Source organism: Nyctereutes procyonoides, unplaced genomic scaffold (genome assembly GCF_905146905.1).
Source record: "Nyctereutes procyonoides isolate TBG_1078 unplaced genomic scaffold, NYPRO_anot_genome, whole genome shotgun sequence".
Classification (NCBI taxonomy): domain Eukaryota; kingdom Metazoa; phylum Chordata; class Mammalia; order Carnivora; family Canidae; genus Nyctereutes; species Nyctereutes procyonoides.
This window is the reverse complement of record NW_026575145.1, coordinates 22921319-22944464: the sequence shown is the minus strand read 5'-3', so window position 1 is coordinate 22944464 and position 23146 is coordinate 22921319. Positions and strand designations below refer to the sequence as shown.

Here is a 23146-nt window from a genome sequence, read left to right as displayed (position 1 = left end):
GGCCGGCCCGCCCCCTCTGCTCCCCGCCCCTGCCGCCCTGCTCTTGGGGCACCCTCTGGGATGCTCTGTCTGCCCTCTCCCTAACTCCCCCTGCCCTAGATCTGCCCTAGATCTGCCCTAGATCTGCCCTCTCCTCTGTCACCCACTCCTGCGTGGCCTCTCTTCTCCCTCCTCTGCTGTTTGCTTTTCCTTCCTCTGTAGTCAATGTCTCTTTTCTCTTCCCTTTTTTCCCCCTCTCTCTCTCTGGGGTGACTCAGGGAGGGGCAGGGTGCACCCCGGAGGGAGGGATGCGGGGGCTTAGAGAAATGGGGCCCCTGGCCTGTGTAGCCTTTGGGAGAGCTCTTTGGTCGGGGTCCAAGCCAGGGCTCTGAGATGCCTGGGAGCCGATGCTTCTGGGGATGCCTCCCCCCACCCCCTCTTGAGTCCAGGGGATTCCAGAGTCCTCGCTGAGGGCAACACCTCTCTCTGAATGTCCTTCTCCCTCCGACTTCCAAAAAGTTCTGTGCAGAATGAGGTGCCAAGTCAGAATGAACAGAGAAAACCTTCATCCAGTGCCGACCCCCAGCCTGAGTTGAACTCCTCCCTCGGCACGCCTCCCTCTCGGTTCCCCCAAGGCTGAGCCCCACCTACCCCGGGGGGGCAGTCAGTTCCTTCTGTAGCCCCACCCCCAGGGCATTCTTCTGGGTGCAGGCCAGAGGGCGCTTTTGGAGGGGGTTCTAGTGATAGGTTCTGGGACCAAGCCCTACGTGCGGCCCTGTGCTGCAAAGCACGCTTGTTGGCTGCGTTTTTGTGCAGGGTCTGCCACCACCCAAACCCTCTTGTGCTCTAGCCCTGGGTGGCCCTCGAAGCCTGGCGCTGTTGCTGATTGCCAAGGCTTGGCTGAGGCACCTGCTCAGGACTCGGCCCCGCGCCCCAGGCCAGGCAGGCTGCGGCCCTAGGAGCCCACAGCTGCACTCCTCTGGTGGCTCCCGCGCCCTCTCGTCCAACTGCTCTGCGCGGCCAGAGCCTCAGGCTGGCACCTGCCCCTGCGCTGGTCCCGGGGGCTCTGCCTTGTTTCCTGTGCCTCAGGCTGCAGGGCTCCGACGCTCACTGCAGCTCGGTTTGCTGTCTTTCCTTCTGCATGGCCGTTCTCTGACCTCGATGCGTGTCTCTCAGGCCCACTTCCTCTTGTGAGGCTTGAGAAGCCTTCTGTTTTGTCATCGTCTCTTCCTGGGACTGTTTCAGGGTCTCCAGGAGAAGCCTGTGCTCCACGCCTCTGATCTCATGCTCGGCCCCTTCTCAGACCTTCCCTTTTCTTTCTCCTCTGGGAACTCCCCACTGTCTCCTGTTAGAGGCACTGCTCTGGCTCTGTTTTTACTTGTAGACCGTCACCTACAAAGGGGATGATAGGTCCAGAAAAGCAAAGGACACAGAAACGAGTTGCTGGCTCTTTTATCACGAGCAAATGCTGCGAGTAGCCTGTGGAGGCCAGGAGGTTTAATAAGTAGGGTTCACCAAGGCCCAGGCCACAGTGGCGATATGTGTGGCATTGGTCTGCAGATGTAAACCGCCCTCACGTTGGGCCAGTTACCCCCCTAGTTAGCTTCTCCCTCCCTCCTCACCACCCCAGCTACCCCAGGAGCCTTCTGTGCACAACTGGAGATGCTCTCTCCCAAAGCCCTGACCTGACATGGGGAGACCTGTGTGCATCCTGGAGACACATCTCAGGGGCCTGATGAGGAGGTTTCTGTCTCATCTCCGTTTCAAAGGACCTTGCGTCAAACGGGTACCAGAGCTGAACGACTTGGGTTCGGCAGGAGTGCCTCCGTTGACCTCCAGGCGGCAGTATGGGTCCAGAATTCGGGACTTGAGGGGCTGCTGCGGTCTGGCATCAGGTGGGCGGCAGGGGGCAGCCTTCCACAGCCCCGGCGAGGGCAGGCCCCTGCTGGGCCCCCAGGAGGAGGAAGGGGAATCCTGGCGGGGTGGGGGCTTGCAGCGCAGTTACTCGGGGTGTGGGCAAGCTGAGAAGACAGGCCAGGGCCCTGTCTCAACGCAGAGAAATCCTAGCCCTCTCCGATTCTGAAGGAATGATGATGGTTAAGGCCTGGGCTGTGCTTTTTTGGTCATTGAAGCATTCACTTTTCCATGCTGACCGTTTCTCTGTGAGTTATAACAGTAGGAAGACCGAGGGCATTTTATCTTCGCCTTATAAAAGAGGGGAAACAAGGTCGAGAGGCTGAACCCCAGGCCCAAGGTCATACAAGGACGCAGCATTGATCTGGGGTGGGGGGGACGACAGGGCAGTGGGCTAATGGAACCCCCAGGCAAGAAGGGACAGGGAAAGGGGGAGCTGTGTGTGACTCACAGAGCCCTGTTTGCCCTCAGTCAGCTGCCTGGGGTGCGGGTGGTGGGGAGACTGCGTCAGTAGCCCGCAGACTGGGTACTGGGCGCTGGGCACTGGAGGAAGCAGGGAAGTGTGCAAATAGAGCCGCAGGAAATGAGAAAGGCTGGGGAGATAAAGGATCTCGGGGCCCTCACCTCCCAGGCTGGTGGCTGACTGACGTTGCTGGAGTCCTGACATCATGTTTCCCAGTAACCGAGGGGTTTGGAGGGGGCGGGAGGCATTCCGGATGTCTGGGCCGGGGAGGTGGGGGACTGGACAGGAACAGGGTTGGGAGGGCAGTGCCAGACAAGAGCTGGGGGTTGGGGGGGTTCTTGGGTTCTGTGGAGTTGCTCAGGAGTGGAAAGCAGCCCTTCCTGGTCAGCGGGGTCATGTTCTCCTTGCTGCTTTGGTTGCTGTTTTCCTTAATGGAAGCAATGCATGTGTATTACCTAGTGACTCTAACTCAGTTTAAAGGTCACCAGGTCCTTCCAGCAAGGAGGCAGCCAAGCGTGGTGGTGGTGGTGGTGGTGTGTCACAGAGACCTGGGCTTAAATCCTGCTTCTGTCACTTCTCAGTTTGCTGACCTCGGGCAAGTTACTTATCTTACTTGTAAAATGGCAGTAGTAATATCTACTTTGTTGGATTGTTTAATTAACTTTTACGGGGGAATGCCTGGGTGACTCAGTGGTTGAGGGTCTGCCTTCAGCTCAGGTCATGATGGAGGGGTCCTGGGATGGAGTCCCGCATCAAGCCTGCTTCTCCCTCTGCCTGTGTCTCTTCCTCCCTCTGTGTGTCTCTCATGAATAAATAAATAAAATCTTTTAAAGAACCAAAAACTTTTATTTAAGATTGTATTTATGTGTGTGTGTGTGTGTGTGAGAGAGAGAGAGAGAGAGAGAGAGAGCACAAGCAGAGTTAGGGGCAGAGGGAGAAGCAGACACCCTGGGGAGCAGGGAGACCCCTATGGAGGCTCTGGGATCATGACCCAGGCCAAGGCAGATGCTCAACCAGCCAAGCCATTCAGGCTCCCCTTTAATTAAACTTTGAATGAGAAAATGCATAGAGAGCACTGGTCTCAGTCTTTTTCTGCCCTTCCTCTGACCACCCCCTGTGGTTTATCTGGGTGTTTTAAACAGACACACTATCTGTAGCCTCACCTGATGCCTCAATTTGACAGGCATTTTTGGGCACATAGGTACCAGGCCCTGGGCAGGCACTCGGGACCTGGAAGATTCAGCTCCTGCCTGCAACAGCCCCCGCGGAGCGGGCAGTCAGCAGGGCCCCAAAGTTCACACGTATGTGCCAGGCACATCCTGCCTTCTTTTCCTTGTGGGCTCCTCGAGGGTAAGGTCAGATGCATTTTTTGGACCCCTTCAGCTGTAGTGACCATATTGCCTGAATTAAAATTAAGGGAAGGGGGATCCCTGGGTGGCGCAGCGGTTTGGCGCCTGCCTTTGGCCCAGGGCGCGATCCTGGAGACCCGGGATTGAATCCCACCCACATCAGGCTCCCGGTGCATGGAGCCTGCTTCTCCCTCTGCCTGTGTCTCTGCCTCTCTCTCTCTCACTGTGTGCCTATCATAAATAAAAAAAAATTAAAAAAATTAAAAAAAAATTAAGGGAAGGTGGATTGCCAAGTATGGGTATTTTTATGGAGACCATGGAACAAAGTATTTGACGTCTGTGCTGACTTGGAAAACTCAGGGATAATTTGCTATTCTCACGGCACACAGCAAACTCCTTGGACACAACGGTCATCAGGTGTGTTGTGTGACTAACAAATGAATGCTTAGGGAACCACAATTTCAGTGACCTCCAAATTTCCTAAGGTCTGAGCATCTGAATTCCTACCATTAAAGTGGCTGACAGGGTTAAGACAGGGTAAAGAAAAAAAAAAAAGAAAAGAAAAAAAAAAGACAGGGTAAAGGCCCAGGTTAAAAACAAATGCACATTGTCCTGGGAGAGACCCACATTTGCCCATTGACCAGGTTAAAAAGATCAGCACGTGTCACTTTATGGGGGAGTGGGGAGCTGCTGCTGGTGGTGGCGGATAGGAGGAACAAGTGTCTCCACAGTGTGAGAAGGCACTGGAGAGGGCAATGGGGCAACATGGAGAATATGCTGGCAGCCCATGGAAAGGAAAAGGGGAAGAGGGGGTTCAAAAGGGTGGATTTGAGACCTGGAGAACAGCCTCTTGCATAAGACTGACCTCTGCTTGGTTTTGATTAGGTTCAATCCTTTCCCCGCCCCTTTTCTTTTTTAAAAAAGTGCTAAATAGGTTAAGTGACTTGCCCAAGGACACACAACTGTTTAGTGGCTGCTGACCTGGAAATTAGAGCCAAGCCTCTGTGCCCCTGTGACTGGCACGCCTCCGGCGTCTAGAAGAATGCCAGCCACAGATGAGGAGAGTTGGGGCTGGCCCGGGACTGGGAGTGGAGGCATCTTGTCTGCCTGTGTCCTCACGTATCCCAGATGGTGGAGGATGATGTCATACCCCCCCCCCCCCCGCCCATGTCTGTCAGAAGTGCTGTCTCTGGAGTACTGCCACCCCAGGTCAGGCAACAGGGAGAGCTGCCCACAAAGGAGGCACTCCAAGCAAGGACTGGGTCTAATCCTATCAACTTCCTCCAGCAATTAACCCTAAATCACCAGCAGATGTGTCCCTACTGTACCTGTTCCTTTGTCCTCACTCAACAGCCTTCCTAGTCCTTGACTAGACACGTTTCTCTCATTAGATTCCATGCAGCTGAGGGGACTCCACCTCACCCCCTAATCCCTCCTGTCAAACCCCTTGGGTCTGGCTTTCCTAAGTCCCCCTGGCATCTCTCCACAGGCTCAGCCCGTCCCTTCCTTTCCTACTTGGTGCCAGCTGCCCCAGGGCCAGAAGTCTTTGCCGAGCAGTTTTGGAGCCACTCTGCCTCTGCCTCCCCCCACTCAGCTCGGTGCTGTCCTCCACCTTCCCACCTGTGCAGTAACGCGGTTCTTCTCCCTAGCTAGTTTCCAGGCTCTCAATGCAGTGCACAGAGCAGGAACTTACTTAACACTTTGTGACTTCACTGAAGAAATGAGAGGTAGTTAAAAAACAAAAACCAACTCCTCCCCCCAAAACCTGAGAGATAGATGTTTGGATGTGCTGGCACCGGGTTCCTGGGACAGAGCAAGGGCTTTTGGGAATGTCATCCTGGAAGGAACCTGGCAACCAGAGACCTCCTGAAGAAGATAGGAAATGCCTGGGGACTCTGTCTCAGAAGACCATTGAATTGTCACCACCATCACCTTCATTTCCATTTAAAATTTTATTACATCAAAAGAAAAAAAAAAAAAACCCTCCACAAAACAAACTCTAACTCTAAACCAACTCAACAACGGAAGATTATTCTCCAGGTATAACTAATGCCTTCCCCATCCCAAACAACCTTACATTAAAAAATCCAAAAGAAATAAAAATGCCAGCTTCAAAAATATTTATCCAAAAAGTAAGGCATTCACTTTACGAAACAAACAGACAAATAAATCCCAACAATTGAAGGAGGGATGGAGGTTGGAGGAATGAGAAGAGGGAACAAGAGGATGGTCCCCTGACCCACCAGGGGCCAGCCCCAGCCCACCTGGGGTCCACTCAGAAGGGACCAGAACTCAAACTAAACCTGACATCTCACCAACCTTGGGGGGGTAGGGGTGTCAGGCAGGTGAGGAGGGAAGCTGGGAGAGCCAAGCAAGCCAGGAGGATTCCCCACATATTCTAGTCTAAGCAGATAGTACATGGAGGTAGGGAAGGGGGGACTCCTGCTTAGCACAGCAGGTATGGCAGGGAGGCTGCAAGGCCCAGGGTAAACACAGTGGCCTTCCTCTGGAGGGCAGGGAAAGGCACCCTCTGCCCACAGGACGGCCAGAAGTCCATATACCAAAGAGAACGTGTCTCCAAGATGGGTACCTTCAGCCACTGCCCTTTCATCCTGCGTGGGAGGCTGTCTGAAGACAGGGGGCAGCGGTGGGACCAGAAAGGGGGGTGTTGGGGTTGGGGGAGGAAGAAGGAACTGGCCTTCAGAAGACACTCCCTTCCCAGTCTCCGAGGTTAGGGGATGGGCACTTCTGGGAGGTGGGGGAGAAAGCACCCTCCATTCCAGGAAGGTTTTTCATACCAAGTCTGTCCTGAGGGCTAGAAATCAGGGAGTATTTTTAGGTCCAGTTCTTGGATGGGAGGCGATTTAAGGCTGATTTGGCTTGGCTTTCGGGGCCTGAAGGGCTGAGGGAGCCCTCACACCGGTTGGTCCCACAGCCAAGCCGGAGAGGGGGGTGAGGGCATGATGGGGGTGCTGGCAGTGCTGGCTCCATGGGGGTGTGTTGGGGGTGTAGCTGCAGGGGTAATGGAGTGACCACTCCTCGGTGGAGCAGGGAGGGAGGAGGAGCTGAGCAGCTTTGCCATTAGGAGAGAAATGTCCACTACATTGAAAATAAGAAGACTTTCTGGCTTCAAGAAGCTTTGGCACCGAGTGGGGGTCAGGATGCAGGAGAGAGGGGCAGGGCTGGGTTTCTGCAATCTGAGCCTTTCCCAATCTGTTCCACAGGCCTGGCTTGGGGCTAGGAGGAGGGGGCAGTTCTCCTGCTCATTGGTCCATAGCTCAGTAGGGAGGTGGTGTCCTGACAGGATCTTTGCTCTGGACAGGGAGCCCAAGCTGGGGTGGGGGTATGTTACCATGAGGACGGTGAGGGGAGGGTGAGAGGGAAGTATCGCTCTGATTTCTTGGGTCCCTAGTGAAGGGAGGGTGATATAGCTCTCTCCAGCTGACCTTTAATGACGACAGATTTGCTTGAGTCTGTCCCTCCCCAACTGATTCACTGTTGTTCCGTTCCAGTTCTCTGAGCAGAGGCCTCTGTTGGGCTCAGGAATGGGGTGGGGGGAAGGCAGTATTGAACTGGGCTCCCAAGGATGCAAGTGGAGGAGTGCGGAAGGCCCTGTAGGGTACCCCCAGCAGCTCCACACTTCTCCCACTGCTTAGAGCAGCCCTAGTGAGGGTGTTGGATACAGGCCCTGGTGCTGAGAGGCTGGTTCTTTGGGTACAAATGTCAATGTCTTTGTTTATAGTTTCTTATCACACACACCCAGGTCCTGCCCCTGCTTGACAGAAGCAGAGGCGTGTGTGTGTGTGTGTGTGTGTGTGTGTGTGTGTGTGTGTTGGGGGGACCCAGGCAGGAAAGGAGGGCAAGAGGGAGTGTAGGAGGGAGGAGCCAGCTGAGAGGGGATGGCAGTCCTCAGGGCTGGGGCTGCTCCTTGTCCTTGGAGGCAGTGGGTTGGTAGATGGGCTGCCGCTGCTCCTCTGTGTCCTCATTCGTTTCCTCTGTCCTCGAGCCCGCATCCATCTCGGGGTACACAGCCACACACATCTTCTGGCTCACCAGGGTTAGTGACTCTATGGGAGGTTATCCAACAGGTCAGTGCTGAGCATCCCACCGACCCGGCCAAGCAGACCAAGGCCCCACTCTGCTCCCCTATGCCAGGTGTTGCCTCAGTAGGGCTCCCAGTGTCCTCAGGAGACTCCTATTCCAGGAGACAGCCACCTTGTCTCCTCCTGGGTCTCCGGGCAGCCAGCAGACTGCCCTAGTCTCCCACCTTCCCTAAGCCTGGGCACCACCAGTTCGAGGCTCCCCACTGGCCTCTACTCAGAACAGCTCCTGCAGAATGGCTGTCAGGTTGCCTATGCCTCCAGGACTAGGGTCTGTGTGCAAACATCAGCAGTTCTCCTCTCCTCAGAAGTCTCTGGGAAGGCACCCACCCTTTCCTGCTTCATCTTCTTCTTCTCCAGAGCTCTGTGCACTAGCCTAAGCCTCCTAGACCAAGAGACCTAACCCAAATGAGGAGATCTTCTAGCTACCCGGCACCTTTAACAACTCACCAATGAAGTTATTGAAACACTTGGGCTTGTGTTGCCAGTAAACACCCAGGAAATAGACAGGCACTCCCGTCAGCATGATGGCCAGGCCAGTGCCACACACCACGGGCTCCGACCACAGGCTAAAGATCAGCAGGAAGGCCCAGAACAGCAAGTAGATGATGGGGAACAGCAGGTTGATCTGTGGAGCAGACATGCTATTAGCTATGTGGACTCTGTGGCTCGCCAGGATCAGGGCATCCTCCTTCTTTTCAACCCACAGGGAAGTACCTTTGAGGGCAAAGGCTGGGCTTCACTCAGCTCTGTGGCTTCCACACCCTAAGCCCTGATAAATCAAGTGCTATGTCAATAAATATTGGTAAACTTAGGTACTGGGACAGTAGAGGAGGGGCAAACTAGGGAGGGAATGATCCTCACTGCCCATCTCTTTACTCCTGGGTAGGCTCAAACAAGGCCTTATCATCTATGCCTCAGTCAGGGAAGCCCATGGGAACCGATAAGCTTGCTGGTATCCTGATATATATATATATATATATATATATATATATATATATATATATATATATAAATATGCTGAGGACCTAAAGTGGAGGAAAGGTGGAGAAATGAGTGAGGGGCAAGAAGGAAGTGGCCTGGGTCTATCAGGCTCCTTCCCCTTCCCTGGTTCTAGGTAGGGCTCTCATGTGGGCACCACATGGCAAATGTCCATTTTTCTTGCCAGGACCAGTCTCAATGTTTTTCTCTCAAGCAATCTGAGATGATGAGTCTGCCAAGCTCTGAGAAGTCAGGAAACCTACCACAGTATAAGGTAGTCTGGGGCCTTGATTTTATTCAGAAAGAAGCATTAGCTCTATGGGCTTGTTGGCCACAGGTGGGAGTTACCAGTAGAGTCTTCTTCAAGACTCTAGATTCAGCTGCCTTTCTCTTCCTTGTCATCTCCTCTCAGAGGATATGCAAGGGTTGGGAGAGGGATGGGTTATCCTACCTTGTCATCCCTCTAGCAGGCTTTCTAAGAGTGGTAGGAAGGTGGTGGTGGAAAACAGATTTGGAGAGCTGGAATTCCTTAGCTAGAAGAATCTTCTGGAAGAATCTAGTCTCCTCTATTTCCAGAATAGGATGGTTCAAATAGCTCAGGGCTGTACTCTAATTTGCAGGAGATCCTATAGCGCTCTTGCATATTTTGTTCTGAGCAATCCCGTTCATCCCCATCACATAGTTATTTCTTGCAGCCATTAGTAGGCTCACCAGGCACCCTACTACATATAGGGCGATAGCAGTTTAAAAAGGGAGGCTCGTGGGGGGCTGCAGTGGGCTGGGAAGCTTCAAGGAAGAGGAGGAACATGAGGCCTATGTGGTCAAAGGTTCTAATTTGGATATAGGCAAATGGGAGAAGGAAACTCCTTCTGGGATGGAGACATAGCTCAAGTGAACTCAGACACCTGGAGGGATGAGAAGAAGACTGGCTGTACCAGGGGGTTCAGGGAAATATTGGAAAGATAGGAAGCCTTGAAAAATCAACTGGAGTTCATAAGAGTCGTAGAAAACAAAGGAACCACCTGATGAAAGTATCATTTAATCTAACTTATTCTTCCAGCTACAGTTTGCTCTGGTTCTGTCTCCAGTGGAAAATGGAAATGGGGACGCCTGGGTGGCTCAGCGGTTGAGCGCCTGCCTTCAACTCAGGGCGTGATCCCACGGTCCCGGGGTCGAGTCCCACATCGGGCTCCCTGCATGGAGCCTGCTTCTCCCTCTGCCTGTGTCTCTGCCTCTCTCTGTGTCTCTCATGAGTAAATGAATAAAATCTTAAAAAAAGAAAAGAAAAGAAAATGGAAATGCCGTCCCCATTCATACATGGCCCTTGCTGTCCAAAGGGTCTGCTCCCATCATAGGGATGGTAGATCATATCTGTGGTCAGCAGCTGAGAACAAGCTGATTAAAAATCTCAGCTGCCGCTAGGACCAGTAGAGAAAGAGGAAGGGATCTCAAGGGGAGGTTCTCGCACCTTGATAGGTCGGGGGATATCAGGCTTCTTCCAGCGAAGAACTATCTGTCCAGCAATTGTGACTCCATAGAAGAGGTAGTTGATGAAGCCCACATAGTTGATGAGTGTGTACATGTCGCTGGTGACCAGCATCAGCAGGGTTGAGATGCACTGTGGGGAACGGGAGAAGCTCATCAGTGATCAGTAAGGTATTTGGATGCGGGTGGAGCTGTTTACAGGTCAGGGGACTGCCTCTAGGCAGATGATGCTATTTTATGATGACTGTCTCAAAATAGACACTTTGCAGCCTCCCATAGTCACCCTGGCCATTGCTAACACCTTTAGTGCCAGGAAGTTCTTTCTCACTGTAGGAGTGATAATCAAAATATTTAACCAGTGGCATGGCACAGGCACTAACCAAATCAGAATAGATACTGGCTGTAAACAACTGGATTGGCCACACCAGCAGCACTAGCTCAGGGAAATATTTCTTCGCTGGTTGTAGCTCAAGTTAATTTAGGTGGGTCCCCCCCACCATCTCCGCACCTTAGGGAAGATTGTTAACTACAGATTAAAGCTTTATTCTTGCCCTCATCCTCTTCTGGCTGAGTCATCTTTTTATCTCTTTTTATTTCTTTTTATCATAAATTATAGTTATAAAGCATTTACTAGGTGGCAAGCCCTGTTCTTAGTGTTCTACAAATATTAACTCATTAAACTCTCATAACATTCTTGATAGGCTCCAGTATCCAACTTCAAAATCAGTTCCGTGGCTCCCTAGGAACCATGTTTGGCCCCTCTGCTCATCTGTTAAGGCCAACAAAAGATTCAGTTCTCATATAAGATCTGATGGTGAAAATAATCTAGAAGATTTTAATGGTTGAATAAGCCAGATACTGACTGGACTTGCCTTGCAGTCACAGTACTGTACCAAAGGTTAAAACTGGAAATAAGTCTGTGTCTCCCTGGGAGTACTAGGTGGTCTCCAGGCACCCTTCACAGCTAACCAATCACCAAGGCCTTCGTCCTGTATCTGAACATTCTGAAGCTCCCTCTAATGTACAATGAATGCACTTGATTCCTGAGAGTTCTATTGTCCTGATCTAACGGCTTCTCTGATGGACCAAAGTCATTTTCAATATTTTATTCAGGATCCAGAAAGAAAAAAAAATTAAAAGACTCAGTGGGGACAAGTCTTCACTTTTTCTTTTTACCCCCTAAATGATTCTACTCTGGGCCATTCTATCCTTATTTCTTCCCTATTCCTTTTCTCCATTTTTAGTTGCTGGTCTTCCTTTCTTATGATTTTTCTTATGTACCTGTAACGATGCATTTGTTTCAGTGATGTTGCCAGAGAGACAGACAGGCAGAGACTCCTGGGGTATGAAGACTGATGGGAGGGGTGGGGGTATATGAGACTGGCCAGGAGTGGGGGCCCGAAGCTGTGACCCTGTGGGTAACAGGTGCAGGGGAGAGCCAAGAGAGGAGGTTTCTTTCTGAGACCATAGCGTTGTGAGACAGTCACCTCAGTCTGACCCAAAAGAATGGGAGAATGGAAATGAGCCAGGGTGAGAGCCTAAAGGTGTTTCAGGACTCAGGGTCTTTCCTTGTTATTTTTCTTGATATTCACACAGCCTATGTGTACCATCTGCCTGATTATCTAAGATTCAGTGAAACCTAGGAGTGGACCAGGAGGGTGACAGGGGTGTGCGTGGGAAATGTGAACTCCTAGCTCACAGCAAGTGCAAAGAGGGAGGGTGTGGGTAGGCCTGGCGGAAGGAGAGGCCCTTACTGTGAAGAGCAGGGCTGGGATTGGGGTGCAGCGCTTCACATGGATCATGGCCAACACGCTGGGAAGGTGGCCCTCTCTGGCTCCAGCAAAGAACAGCCTGGTAGAGAGAAAAGCAGGTCAGCCTGGGATGGCCCACAGACCACCCAAGGAAGCTCCCTCCCCAGCCCAGTCTCCCTTATCCATACCCATCTTCTGTTCACATAGGAGCATCTCCTCCACCCCAACCAGGTACCCACCTTCTCATGCACACTCGAGCCCACTTGTCACGGGACCCATGTTTATAAGTGCAGGTGCAGGCAAGCCAGAGGCAGCCAGTGAATAATGGATGGACTCTGGGGGCATGGAGACCCTAAGTATGGTCTGGGTCTCCTGGGGTTACTGATAATTGTGCCTTCAGTTTATAGGTCTCACTAGACCTTAGTCCCTTTAAAAATGGGCTTCCCCCATCCTCATGGGATATAGGTTCTTTGGTAGATGGGGACTGAACTGTCTGTCCATAGAAAGCCTTAAAAACATTGATACTCTAGTCAGGAGGTAGTTGCCACTGCGGGGATGGAGAATGGAACCTGATGTGGGACTCGATTCTAGGACTCTGGGATCCTGACCTGAGCCAAAGGCAGATGTTTAACCAACTGGTCCATGCAGGTACCCTAAATATTTACATTCTTTTTTTTTAAGATTTTATTTATTTATTCATGAAAGACACAGAAAGAGAGCGCACGCAAGACGCAGAGACAGAGGCAGAGGGAGAAGCAGGCTCCATGCAGGGAGCCTGGCATGGAACTCGATCCCAGGTCTCCAGGATTAGGGCCTGGGCTGAAGGCGGCACTAAACCACTGAGCCACCAGGGCTGCCCCCAAAATTCATACTCTTAAGCTACTTTTTCCTCCCAAATAAGTCATCTAAAGGAAATAAATAGTTAGTGAAAGTTATATATAAAAGATATTTTGATGATAAAATAAGATTGGAAATATCATAAATGCCCCAAAGTAAGAGATTGATTACATAAGTTATGATATATCTATAAAATGGGATATTTCACAGTCACAATAATGTTTTGAAAAAAAATCATTACATGAGGACATGCTCACAATACAATGTCAAATGGTAAGAGCAAGGTTGAGAACTGTATGATTCCATACAGTATGATTCTAATTAATTTAGAAATTATGGTCATATAAAAAGATACCAACTGATTATCTCTGGGTGATGGGATTATGAGTAATTTTAATTTTCTTCCTTAGGCTTTATTAAAAAATTTAATTTCTAAAGTAGATATGAAATTTTTAGTTGGAATAAAAATGATTTTTTTTACCCTTTTTAAAAATTAAACTTTTTTTTTGTGTGTGATAATTATAGACTCACATGCAGTTGGAAGAAATAATACAGAGAGATCCTAGGTATCCACCTTGTTTCTACTGGTAACATACTGCCAAACTATAGTACAATATCATGACAGGATGTTGATGTTTAAAAGTTATTTTTAAAAAGATAAATTTTAACATAAAAGGGAGCCCTTCTTCCCCTTCCCCAGAGAAAAGAATATTATAAGCCATTGAGAGTCATTTACATATTAGTATGAATTAGACAGCTTTTTCTTTTCTCTAGGATTTTGTAGGGAGAAAGAAATACCTAAGGGGTAGGAGGAGGGAGATGGTGTAATGGGGACAGAAAGGCACAGAATCAGCACACTGTGTGTTCTGAAGAAAAAAAAAAAACCCTGTCACTTCCTTTGTAATTTGTGTGTGAGCAGGAGTGGAACTAACAACAGCAGTTTGGCAGAAGTGTGGGAGTCCATTATGGCCCCAAGTGCATCACCTTCAATTGCCATCAACTACCTAGGCCACTGTTACTAGTTTCATGCAGCCACACAGCATTGTCCCTCTATGGTGCAGCCTCATGCACTCAACGGAGCCCCAGGTGCTCTGCGGGCCTCATCATGCACATAGCCAGGGCCCCGCATTCACATCCTTCCGCCACATGCAGCCAGGACCAAGTGTGATTGTCCAGATCCGACAGGATTTGTAAGTGTCAAGTTCACAAGAGACATGTCCTGCTAGCTGACAACAGAGGAGACGATGACATTAAGCATGACACACGCGCACACACACCCCTATTTCTCAGGAAGGGTCATCCTCTCCATATACCAAATACAAAAGAGTAAGAGAGAGGAAAAAAGGAGGGAAGGAAGAGGAAGGAAGGAAGGAACTGGAAAGATAAGCAGAGGAGGCCTCGTGGGTGAGCTGGGCTTCTAAATCAGAGGCCTCGTACACCAGGGCTGCCATGTCCTGCATGCACATACAGCTATACCGCATGCATGCAGACCGCTGCTTGGCCTGCCCGAGGGACAAACCCCACTCTAAAGTGACTGTAGCCAGTCACTCTCTTCCAATAGATCCCAGAGAGCCTCATGGGTCACTGCTCTTCCACTGCTCGCCCTCTGCTGGGGACTCCAGGTGGCCACTGCTCCTGTGTAACATGCACATGAGGTTGCTGTGGGTGAGTTTCATTGGGTCCTGGGGTACAGGGGACACCCACGCGCCCTCTTTCCTGCCCTGGGTCTTGAAAACATGGCACTCCCTTGACATTTTATGAGAGCTCCTCCCTGATGTAATGGGTGGCTTTGGAAGCAGCTGAACTCACAGACTCATTGCTTTTGCTGTATTTTTCAAGTGGTACCGTGTTTTAGGGGCAAGGGAACTTTCCCAGAAATGTGATGGGACCCTTGAACACCACCAATGGAAACCATCCAGCGTCTACTGGCCTCAATAGCTCATTCTAGAGATGGAGAGAAGAAATTCTGAGTAGGGGCCAGATTCCTTGGGGTATAGAGTCAGGAGCTAGGGATTCCTAGACCCACTTGAGCTTCTGGCTTCCCTGAGTTTGGGAGTTGAGAGCCTGGCTTTAGACAAATGCTCTCCTTCAGCTCTTCCCCACTTCCCTCACTTTACACCCTCTGCCTGAGTCTCCTGAGTGGCCATGGAAAGGCCGCCCACAGCCACCTGTCTAGAGCAGGGAGAATGATCCATCCCACCTCCAGGCTGGTCCCAGAACTTCCATGAGAGGTCAGCCCAGAGGTCCAGGCTATGTCCCTCCTGGTCCCTTGTAGAGTGGGGTTGCTTTCAAGCCAGTGTAGCCTGTTTGTAGGCAAGTAGCAAAGGGGCTCTGGGGGCTACTGCTGAGATGCTGTCCTGCTGCCAATCAGAGTGCCTAGACCGAGGGCTGCATCAGGCAGCCTGGGACCTCCTCAGCCCTCTGCTCCTACTGAAATGAGGTGGGACAGGGCTTCTCGCCACTACATGTGAAGCCACACACATCGCAGGTAACCACGTGAGCAGCACACACCCCTCTGCGTCCAAGCTGATACACAAATGCCCTTTTGTGAGCAATCACCCCCTAAAAGGGCACCACCCAGGTGCCCACACAGACCCCTGCTGACGGAGACAAGCCCCTTACATATACACAGAGCGATATGCACAGCAGAATGGCCCGTCCCAGGAAGGACTGGGATAACACTCACCGGGAAGAGGTGAAGAGAGACCCATTGACTCCTCCAAATGTGGACAGGGCAACAGATATAGGCATGATCCAGGCCATGACCCCTAAGAGCTTCTCTCCAAATGTCTAGGAGAGAAAACAAGGGGATGAGCAGAAAAAGTGAGGTTACAACCCTCTACTTGTACATCACTGCTGGGAAGGCTCCCTCCCATCTCTACCCTTGCTGAGTCTTTCCTACTAGGGTCCTCATGGAGGGCTGCATGCCCCAGCTCCTCCTGTACCATACCACCACTTCCCTTTCCACGGTAATCACACACAATGGGGATTTAATAAGTGTTTGGGGCTATTAACTGAAGAAGACAGTGCATGGTGGTAATAATAATAAGAACAACAGTAATGATGATGATGTGCTAACATTTGTTCTCCTTGTTTTACAGATGAGGAAACTAAGGCACAAAGTAATTAGGTAGCTTGCCTAAAATCACAAACTCAGGGAGTAGAGGGCCAGGATCAGAAGCCAACTGTGTGAATCCAGGCCTCACGTACATTGTACACCAATTAGGCAGGTTGGGGTTCAAATCTTAGTCCAGCAGTTTGGGGCTGTGAGACCTAGAGCAAGGTCCTTAATTTTAGAGAGTCGGTTTTACCATCTGTAAAATAGAAATGGTTTCTAATTCATAGGGTGAGAATTTCTAAATGAAATAATAAGAAGGGAAACATGATAAGAACAAGCTACTATGTAGGCTGAGAAAGAGGCAGTAAAGCTATAGATTAGTCTGCCTATACTGAAGGAATGTAAAATGTCAAGGGCCTAGCCTTTTCTATATTCTCTGAGCCAAGGACAAACTCGATTTCTAGCACATTATGGGGGACAGGTTGTTTAGAATATTCTGCTGGGTTAGGTTGGTGGTCATGGAAATAGGCTGCCACAGGACCCTGGAGGGTCTCCTTATTTACAGTCTTTTGAGATGAAACATGTGATGACAGTTTGGCAAGGTGGTGTCGGGGCCCAGGTGAAGTCAGGTGAGGGGACTGCATGGTTCCCAGGTTTTCCCTGGGTATCAAAGACACCACTACCTCAGATCTGCATGATCTCTTTCCCCAAAGAGCACAGATCATTTCTACTTCCTAACTGTTTACTGCCACACACTTTTCCATGATGAAATAAGGGGTCAGGCTGCATGATTTCCAGAGGAAGAAACGAAGGCAGAGAAAAATGATGTTGTCTTGTGCAAGATTATATCTTTCTGAGGAGGAGCCTGCCTCCTTTATACAACCATCACATTTAGAGTTTAAAGTGCCCCAGATCAGGAGCTGGCAAACTTTTTCTGTAAAGGGCCATATAGTAAGTAATTTAGCTTTGCTGGCCATATAGCCTGTAGCAACTAGTTGGATCTGCTTTGTCACTGTTCTGTATTCAATATGGCTGTCCGTGTGTGCCCGGGCCCTGGACTTGTGGTTTCTGCTCTGAGAACTTGGGATGACTTCCAATTCCACAAATTCATGGATCAGGGAAAAGTGAGTGGGGCCAATCAGGCAAGTCTATGTCAACATTCCTGGTTTCAGGGACTGTGAGTTTGATTTCTTACCACGGCGACTGCGTTTGATGCCAGCAGCTCCTGGGGGGACATTGCAGTGACATAAGCGACATTGGCAAAGACATACACAAATGTGACCAGTGGGATGGAGATGAAGATGGCTCTGGGAAGGTTCCTGTAGAAGGAGAGGAGGTGAGAGGGGAAAGGCCTGGCACCTGCCTCATCTCGGGGCTTTGGAAGTGCCTTGTCTTTCTGCTTGAAACTGACCTTGCAGCCTTTTGTGACACTCCCTATCTGATTTTAGTATATGTGCTGCCGAAGCAAGCACAACACTCCCTCTCACTGGGTGGGGGGTGGGTGGGTGGGGATTTTGTCTTAAAATGGGCAGGACAATTTAAAGGAAATGAAACAGTATAGGCTGCATATCTGTTGATCTCTTCCTGCCATCTCCAGGATGCACCCCTTTCCCCCAACTTTAAGACACAAAGACCCTCCTGTCCCAAGACAGATAAGTAAGATGTCTAGAGGCCTCTAGCACATTTCATCCTCTAAGGCAATGGTGCTATCTCACCACTCTTTCAGCTTTTAATCTGCTCTGGGACAGTCACAGGATCACTTTTCTCCTTTTGGCAGGGTGGATGGCAAATGGTTTAAGTTCCCAGGAAATAACTGTTTCTTCAGGATAGACCAGGTCATGGTCAGAACAGGGGCTGGAGGTGGAGAAGTGGCTAGTAGACACCTGGCTCTCTCTTCCTAGTAGCAGGTTCTGTGGCCTTTCAAGGGATTTGGGAAGAGCTGGGCTATTTCAACTCACTTGTAGGGATCAACAAGTTCCTCAGTCACGTAATTAAGAAAGTTCCAGCCTCCGTAGGCAAAGGAGCCCTGAAGGAAAGCCAGTGCGATGAGGCCGATGTCGGGTTCTTGGAAATTCTCAAATGCATTCTTTGGCTCCAGCCAGAAATACTCTCCTGTGGATGCAAGGGGCAGGAGGCTGCTCAGAGAAAGGAGCCAGAGGCCTGGTGGCCTCTAGCCTGACTAGTCCCATCTCAGTTCTTCCCTGCAGTGATGATCCAGCTCTTTATCTTGTTTCCAGCGAACCCCACACATTGGAGAAGTATGACCAAAAGGAGCAGGGAAACAGAGGTTAGGACTTCCCCAGAATGTGGGAACCAGAAGTCCAAATTCAGGCTCAGATTCAAAGCACAGTTCTCAATGTTCTTTTAAAACGGCAGATTTAGAAACACCTGGATGGCTCAGTCTGTTAAGCATCTGCCTCTGGCTCAGGTCATGATCCCAGGGTCCTGGGATTGAGCCCCATTTGGGGCTCCTTGCTCAGGGGGGAGCCTGTTTTCCCTCTCGCTCTGCCCCCAATTCCTGCTTGCTAAGTGCTCTCTCTCTCTCAAATAAACAAATAAAATCTTAAAACAATAATAATAAAGGGCAAATTTACTTGGAAGGAAAGGCCAGGGGAGGTCACTGGGCAGTGCAGGGGGTGGAGGGTGGGGGTAGGGGGTGGTATTTGGACATGCAGAATCAGGGCCATTGTCAGTCTCTTGACCACCTTCCTGTATATCCAAGTCTATACATTTTCACAAAGAAAGCATGAAGAACAACAAATACTCAAACATAAGTTCCTATAATGCCATGTTAGTTTATGGCTTACTCTGCTTTGTCAAGAACCTCCTGTCTCTTTCTAGGGTATCTGGTCTCTCCCTTCATGGTATAGATTCCCTGAGGACAGGGTCCTTCTGCAAAGAGCTTTTCCACTGTCTTCCTAACATTAGCACAGGGTCCTGCGCACAACTGGGCCCTCAAGAAAGGTCACTGACGATGTTGTAATGAAACACAGAGCAACTGCCCATTTTTTACTTATTTATCTGCAATATAACCTTTGGACAGGAAATAAGGAGATTAGAGTGATCAGGAGAAAGCATTAGGGCCAGAATAGGAGGGACTTATTATCTCTGAAAAGATAGCACAGTAAACCACTTTCTTTTTTTTAGGGGAAAGCATGAACATGGGTCCCCACTACCACAAATTATGCAGTTGCAGTTTTCACATTTGGGGAAATTGCAGGAGCCAGCACATCCATAGTGCAACAGATAAGCCTCGCCCTAGGAATACCACCTTCATGATCATGGTATCTCCCCTGCAGGTAGGTATGCACAGTGATTTAAGTTTACACAATATGACCTGGCTAGAGAACTTAACACAACTGGTTAAAATAACAGCAGAACCTTAATTATATTTTCTGAAGTAAATATCCAGGCACCCCACATGGCCTTCAGGGCTTGTAGGCAGGTGGGAGCTCTCTGTCATCTGACTTTCTACAGGAGGCAGTGACACTGGGCAGAGCCTAGTGGTGCCATGGTCCCCATGGAAACCAAATACAGACTCGGACTTGGAAGGGACCAAATCCAGTGAGGAATGTTGGCAGGGGCCCCAGGAATGTCTAGCTCTCTCTTATAGAGATTATGAGTAATTTTGAAATGTGTAAAAGTCTCCTCTGTTCCACATTTTAAGATACAGACAACATACAATATAAGATGCAGGGAGCTTCCCTGGGGATGTGGTAAGAGGACAAAAGGAGCCCAGATATCTGGGGTCTACATCTTGCTGTGCTAGAGTCATGAGGTCAGCATGGGAGAACTGAACTCTGAAAACCAGGTGGGGCATGCTCAACTTCCAACCACCCCAGGGAAAATGGTTTCTCTTCCCCTTTGTCAAGCAAGTGAAGAAAAATCATTTAAGGCCAGAATTGGGAAATCTCAGCATGCACATGTCCAAAGACAGTGTAGGGGGTATGTACATGCAAGGAGCAGAAAGTTCAGTGGGGCCCAGTTGTTTGAGTCATACTCACCTTTGCAGATCTGTACAACTCCCATGATGATGATCAGGGCCAGGGCCAGGAGCTTCCCAGCTGTGAAAATGTCTTGAACCCGGGTGGCCCACCGCACACTGGCACAGTTGACCCATGTGAGGAGCACTAAAATGACAGACCCACAAATATACGCTCAGGGCTATGATGAGGCTGTATGTGGCCCTCTGCACAGAAGCAGAAATGCTCCTTGCTTCTGATGAGGGGATTGTAACAGGCAAGCCAAATTTTCCTCAAGCTCAGCCCCAATGTCCAGAAACTTTGGCTAGTTTAATGGGTTACAAATGGGGATTAAGTGCTTCAAATTAGAGTTCGGTCAGAGCATGCCCTGCCCAGGGCTGGAAGCCAGAATTAGGCATGGAAGTGTAGGCACTGAGTTTGAGGAAAATCAGCATCTGACCAGGGTGCAAGTATGGGCTTTTTTTTCAGGCCATTGTATGTTCAGGCCCCCCACCCCAGCAGCTGGTGTATCCTAGTGTCATCTTCCTCAGCCTAATTTTGGAACAACAGAGGGTTAGGGGGAATCTTTTTATACATGAGAGACACACACACACACAGAGGCAGAGACATAGGCAGAAGGAGAAGCAGGCTCCATGCAGGGAGCCCAATATGGGACTCGATCCTGGGATCACGCCCTGGGCTGAAGGTAGGCGCTAAACCTCTGAGCCACCCAGGGTCCCCTCTTTCTTGCTTTTTAAAGATTTTATTTATTCATGAGAGACACAAAGAGAGAGGCAGAGACATAGGCAGAGGGAGAAGCAGGCTCCCTCTTGGGTGCCCAATGTGAGACTCGATTCCAGGACCCCCAGATCTCATGACCTGAGCCAAAGGCAGACGTTCAGCCACTAAGCCACCCAGGTGCCCCTATACAGACCCTTTCCAACACTCCAAAAAGTTCACTGTCTTGCACGTTGAGCTCCTTTGAGGGTCAGTTCCCTTCCCCTACCTCTGGCAGCCGCTAATTTGGTTTCTCTCCCTATAGTTTTGCCTTTTCCAAAAATGTCACAGGAACAGAATCATACAATATGTAGACTTTTGTGTCTGGCTTTTTTCACTTTACATGATGCTTTTGAGGTCCATTCATGTTGCTGTGTGTATCAATAGTCCCTTTATTGTCAGGTAGTACTCCATTTTATGTATCGGTTTTCTACTCACTGGCTGATGGACAACTGGGTTGCTCCCAGTTTGGGGCTATTATGAATAAAGCTGCTATAAACATTGCATAGAAGTCTTTAAGTAGACTGTAGATGACTTTGAGAAAGGTTTTCCTTTCCCTTGAATAAATATCCAGGAGAGAGATTCTGAGTTATAAGGCAAATGTATAACTTTATTTTTAATTTTTTTTAAAAAAGATTTTGGTATTTTTTTTTTAAAGACATCTCTACACACAACGTGGGGCTTGAACTCAGAGCCCTGAGATCAAAAATCACGTTCTACTGACTGAGCCAACCAGGTGCCCCCTAAATGTATGTTTTTGTAAGAAATAGCCAAACTGCTTTCCAAAGTGGCTACATTGTTACCATTTCCACCACCAATGTGGGTGAGTTCCTATTGCTCTGAATCCTTTCAGCATTTGGTATTGTCAGCTCCAAAAGTTTGGCTATTCTAATAGGTATGTAGTGGTGTCCCATTGTGGTTTCAGTTTGCATTTCCCTCATGACTGATGACGTTGAGCATGTTTTCATGTGCTTATTTGCCACTATCCCTGATTTTTCTTTAGTGGCATGGGGGCTTTTAACTCTGCCTTCTAACCTAGGAATCATAGAGCTCCTACAGAGATCCAACAACATGGAACCTCCAAGGGCTGGAGGAGAGTTCAGAGGCTGAATCCTAGGACGGAGGGATTCCAATTTCACAGCCACACTCTGCAGGCAACCCAGGGAGCCTGTGCCACAGAAATGGGACTCTCACCTTTCTGGTGCTAGGAAGTCCTTGAGAACAAAGGGAAGGAGTTAAAACTCTCCTGTTTCTCCTTCCTCTGAGACAGTGACCAGGATGCGCCCCAGTCCTCCACAGTACAAGTCACACATGTAGAAGCACCAGGCTTTCTTCTCAAGCTCTAGCCAGGCCTCTGACTTTACTTGAACAGTTGATCAAGTTATGTCAATACCTGATCCTCAAACTGTGTGTTTACTTTTCAAGTATTTTCCAACCTTACTTGATTTTGAGACCACTTCAACAGGGAAGGACCTGACATTATTATCTATCTGTAACCTTTCTCTCCACACCATCCCTACCTGGCAAACTCCTCATCTTTCAAGATACAGCTCAAATGTTGCCTGTTCTGTGAGTCTTTATTATTTCACTTATTCCTGACAATGTGCTGGCTGCAAGGTAAGATGGATCAGCCACATTTTATAGACAAGGAACAAAGTTTGTCCTTCCTCTCTATTCTCAGATCACTTTGTTTATATTTAATTTTGGCATCTACTTCTTTGTATTATAATGATGTGTCTTCATGTAGACTAGGAGGGTAGGGACTGTGACTTCACATGCTTTTAATCCCAGGGCATCATTAACACCTGCAAATAGCAGGTGCTCAACAAATATTTAATACTTGGATACAGAAAATGCCCCAATTCATTAGCCCGGCAATCTCAGATCAGTCTACACATTCTACAATTGCACACAATATCCTCTGCTCCCCAGGAATCTCATCAAAAGGAGACATGATCCCTAGTTGGTTGTACAGAACCAAAAGAACAACAGGAAACTTGACTTCAAGAGTAGACACTCTTGACTCCTCATGGAGGAGCTGTTTTCCAAGATGGTGTCATATAAGGAGAACCAAAACATGTTGTCAGAGGAAGGATTTTAAGTGCCTGAACAGAGAGAACAACTTGTAAATACTCGAATGTTCCAGATGGACTGAGACATTCTGATAAACACACATTTGGTTTATCTTACTCAATTCAAAAAGGATTTCAGGATCACATGCCTGGTGACAATCTAACCCAAATCACTGTAAGCAACAGGGCCTGTGATCTGTTTCTCCTCAGGGCCCTGAGGACTACTAGGTACAAGACTGGGCCCCCAGGCCCTAGGAGTTGAGGTAGACACAAGCAATGACTTAAGGATAAAGGAGATTGATTTATGAAAAGATTAGTACACAAAACCCATAGGGTTCAGGGATAGGTAAGGATTACAGAATAAGGAACCAGACTGTGATCACAAGGAAGAAAATTGTCTTCTACCAAGGGGAGGAGA

General features: G+C 49.3%; 1 protein-coding gene and 1 non-coding gene across 5 annotated transcripts in view; both read right to left on the bottom strand.

Moving 5' to 3' along the window:
• Positions 1 to 5808: 5808 nt before the first annotated feature.
• The window catches only part of SLC7A8 (solute carrier family 7 member 8), a 46970-nt gene continuing 29632 nt past the window's right edge, over positions 5809 to 23146 (bottom strand). For 3 of the 4 annotated variants that reach the window (XM_055309166.1, XM_055309167.1, XM_055309168.1), the window contains 8 exons: positions 19922 to 20047; positions 17876 to 18029; positions 17113 to 17236; positions 15546 to 15649; positions 12026 to 12122; positions 10255 to 10404; positions 8256 to 8433; positions 5809 to 7772 (listed from right to left, as the gene is read on the bottom strand). In XM_055309166.1, the coding sequence (XP_055165141.1) occupies positions 7615 to 7772; positions 8256 to 8433; positions 10255 to 10404; positions 12026 to 12122; positions 15546 to 15649; positions 17113 to 17236; positions 17876 to 18029; positions 19922 to 20047 (1091 nt within the window). In that variant the 3' untranslated portion in view covers positions 5809 to 7614. Of the gene's footprint in view, positions 7773 to 8255; positions 8434 to 10254; positions 10405 to 12025; positions 12123 to 15545; positions 15650 to 17112; positions 17237 to 17875; positions 18030 to 19921; positions 20048 to 23146 lie in introns of those variants that run through there. The other variant, XM_055309169.1, reaches the window with a different exon arrangement.
• Positions 19064 to 19224, bottom strand: LOC129499577 (U1 spliceosomal RNA). The gene has a single exon (XR_008662402.1). It is a non-coding gene; the product is annotated as a U1 spliceosomal RNA (small nuclear RNA).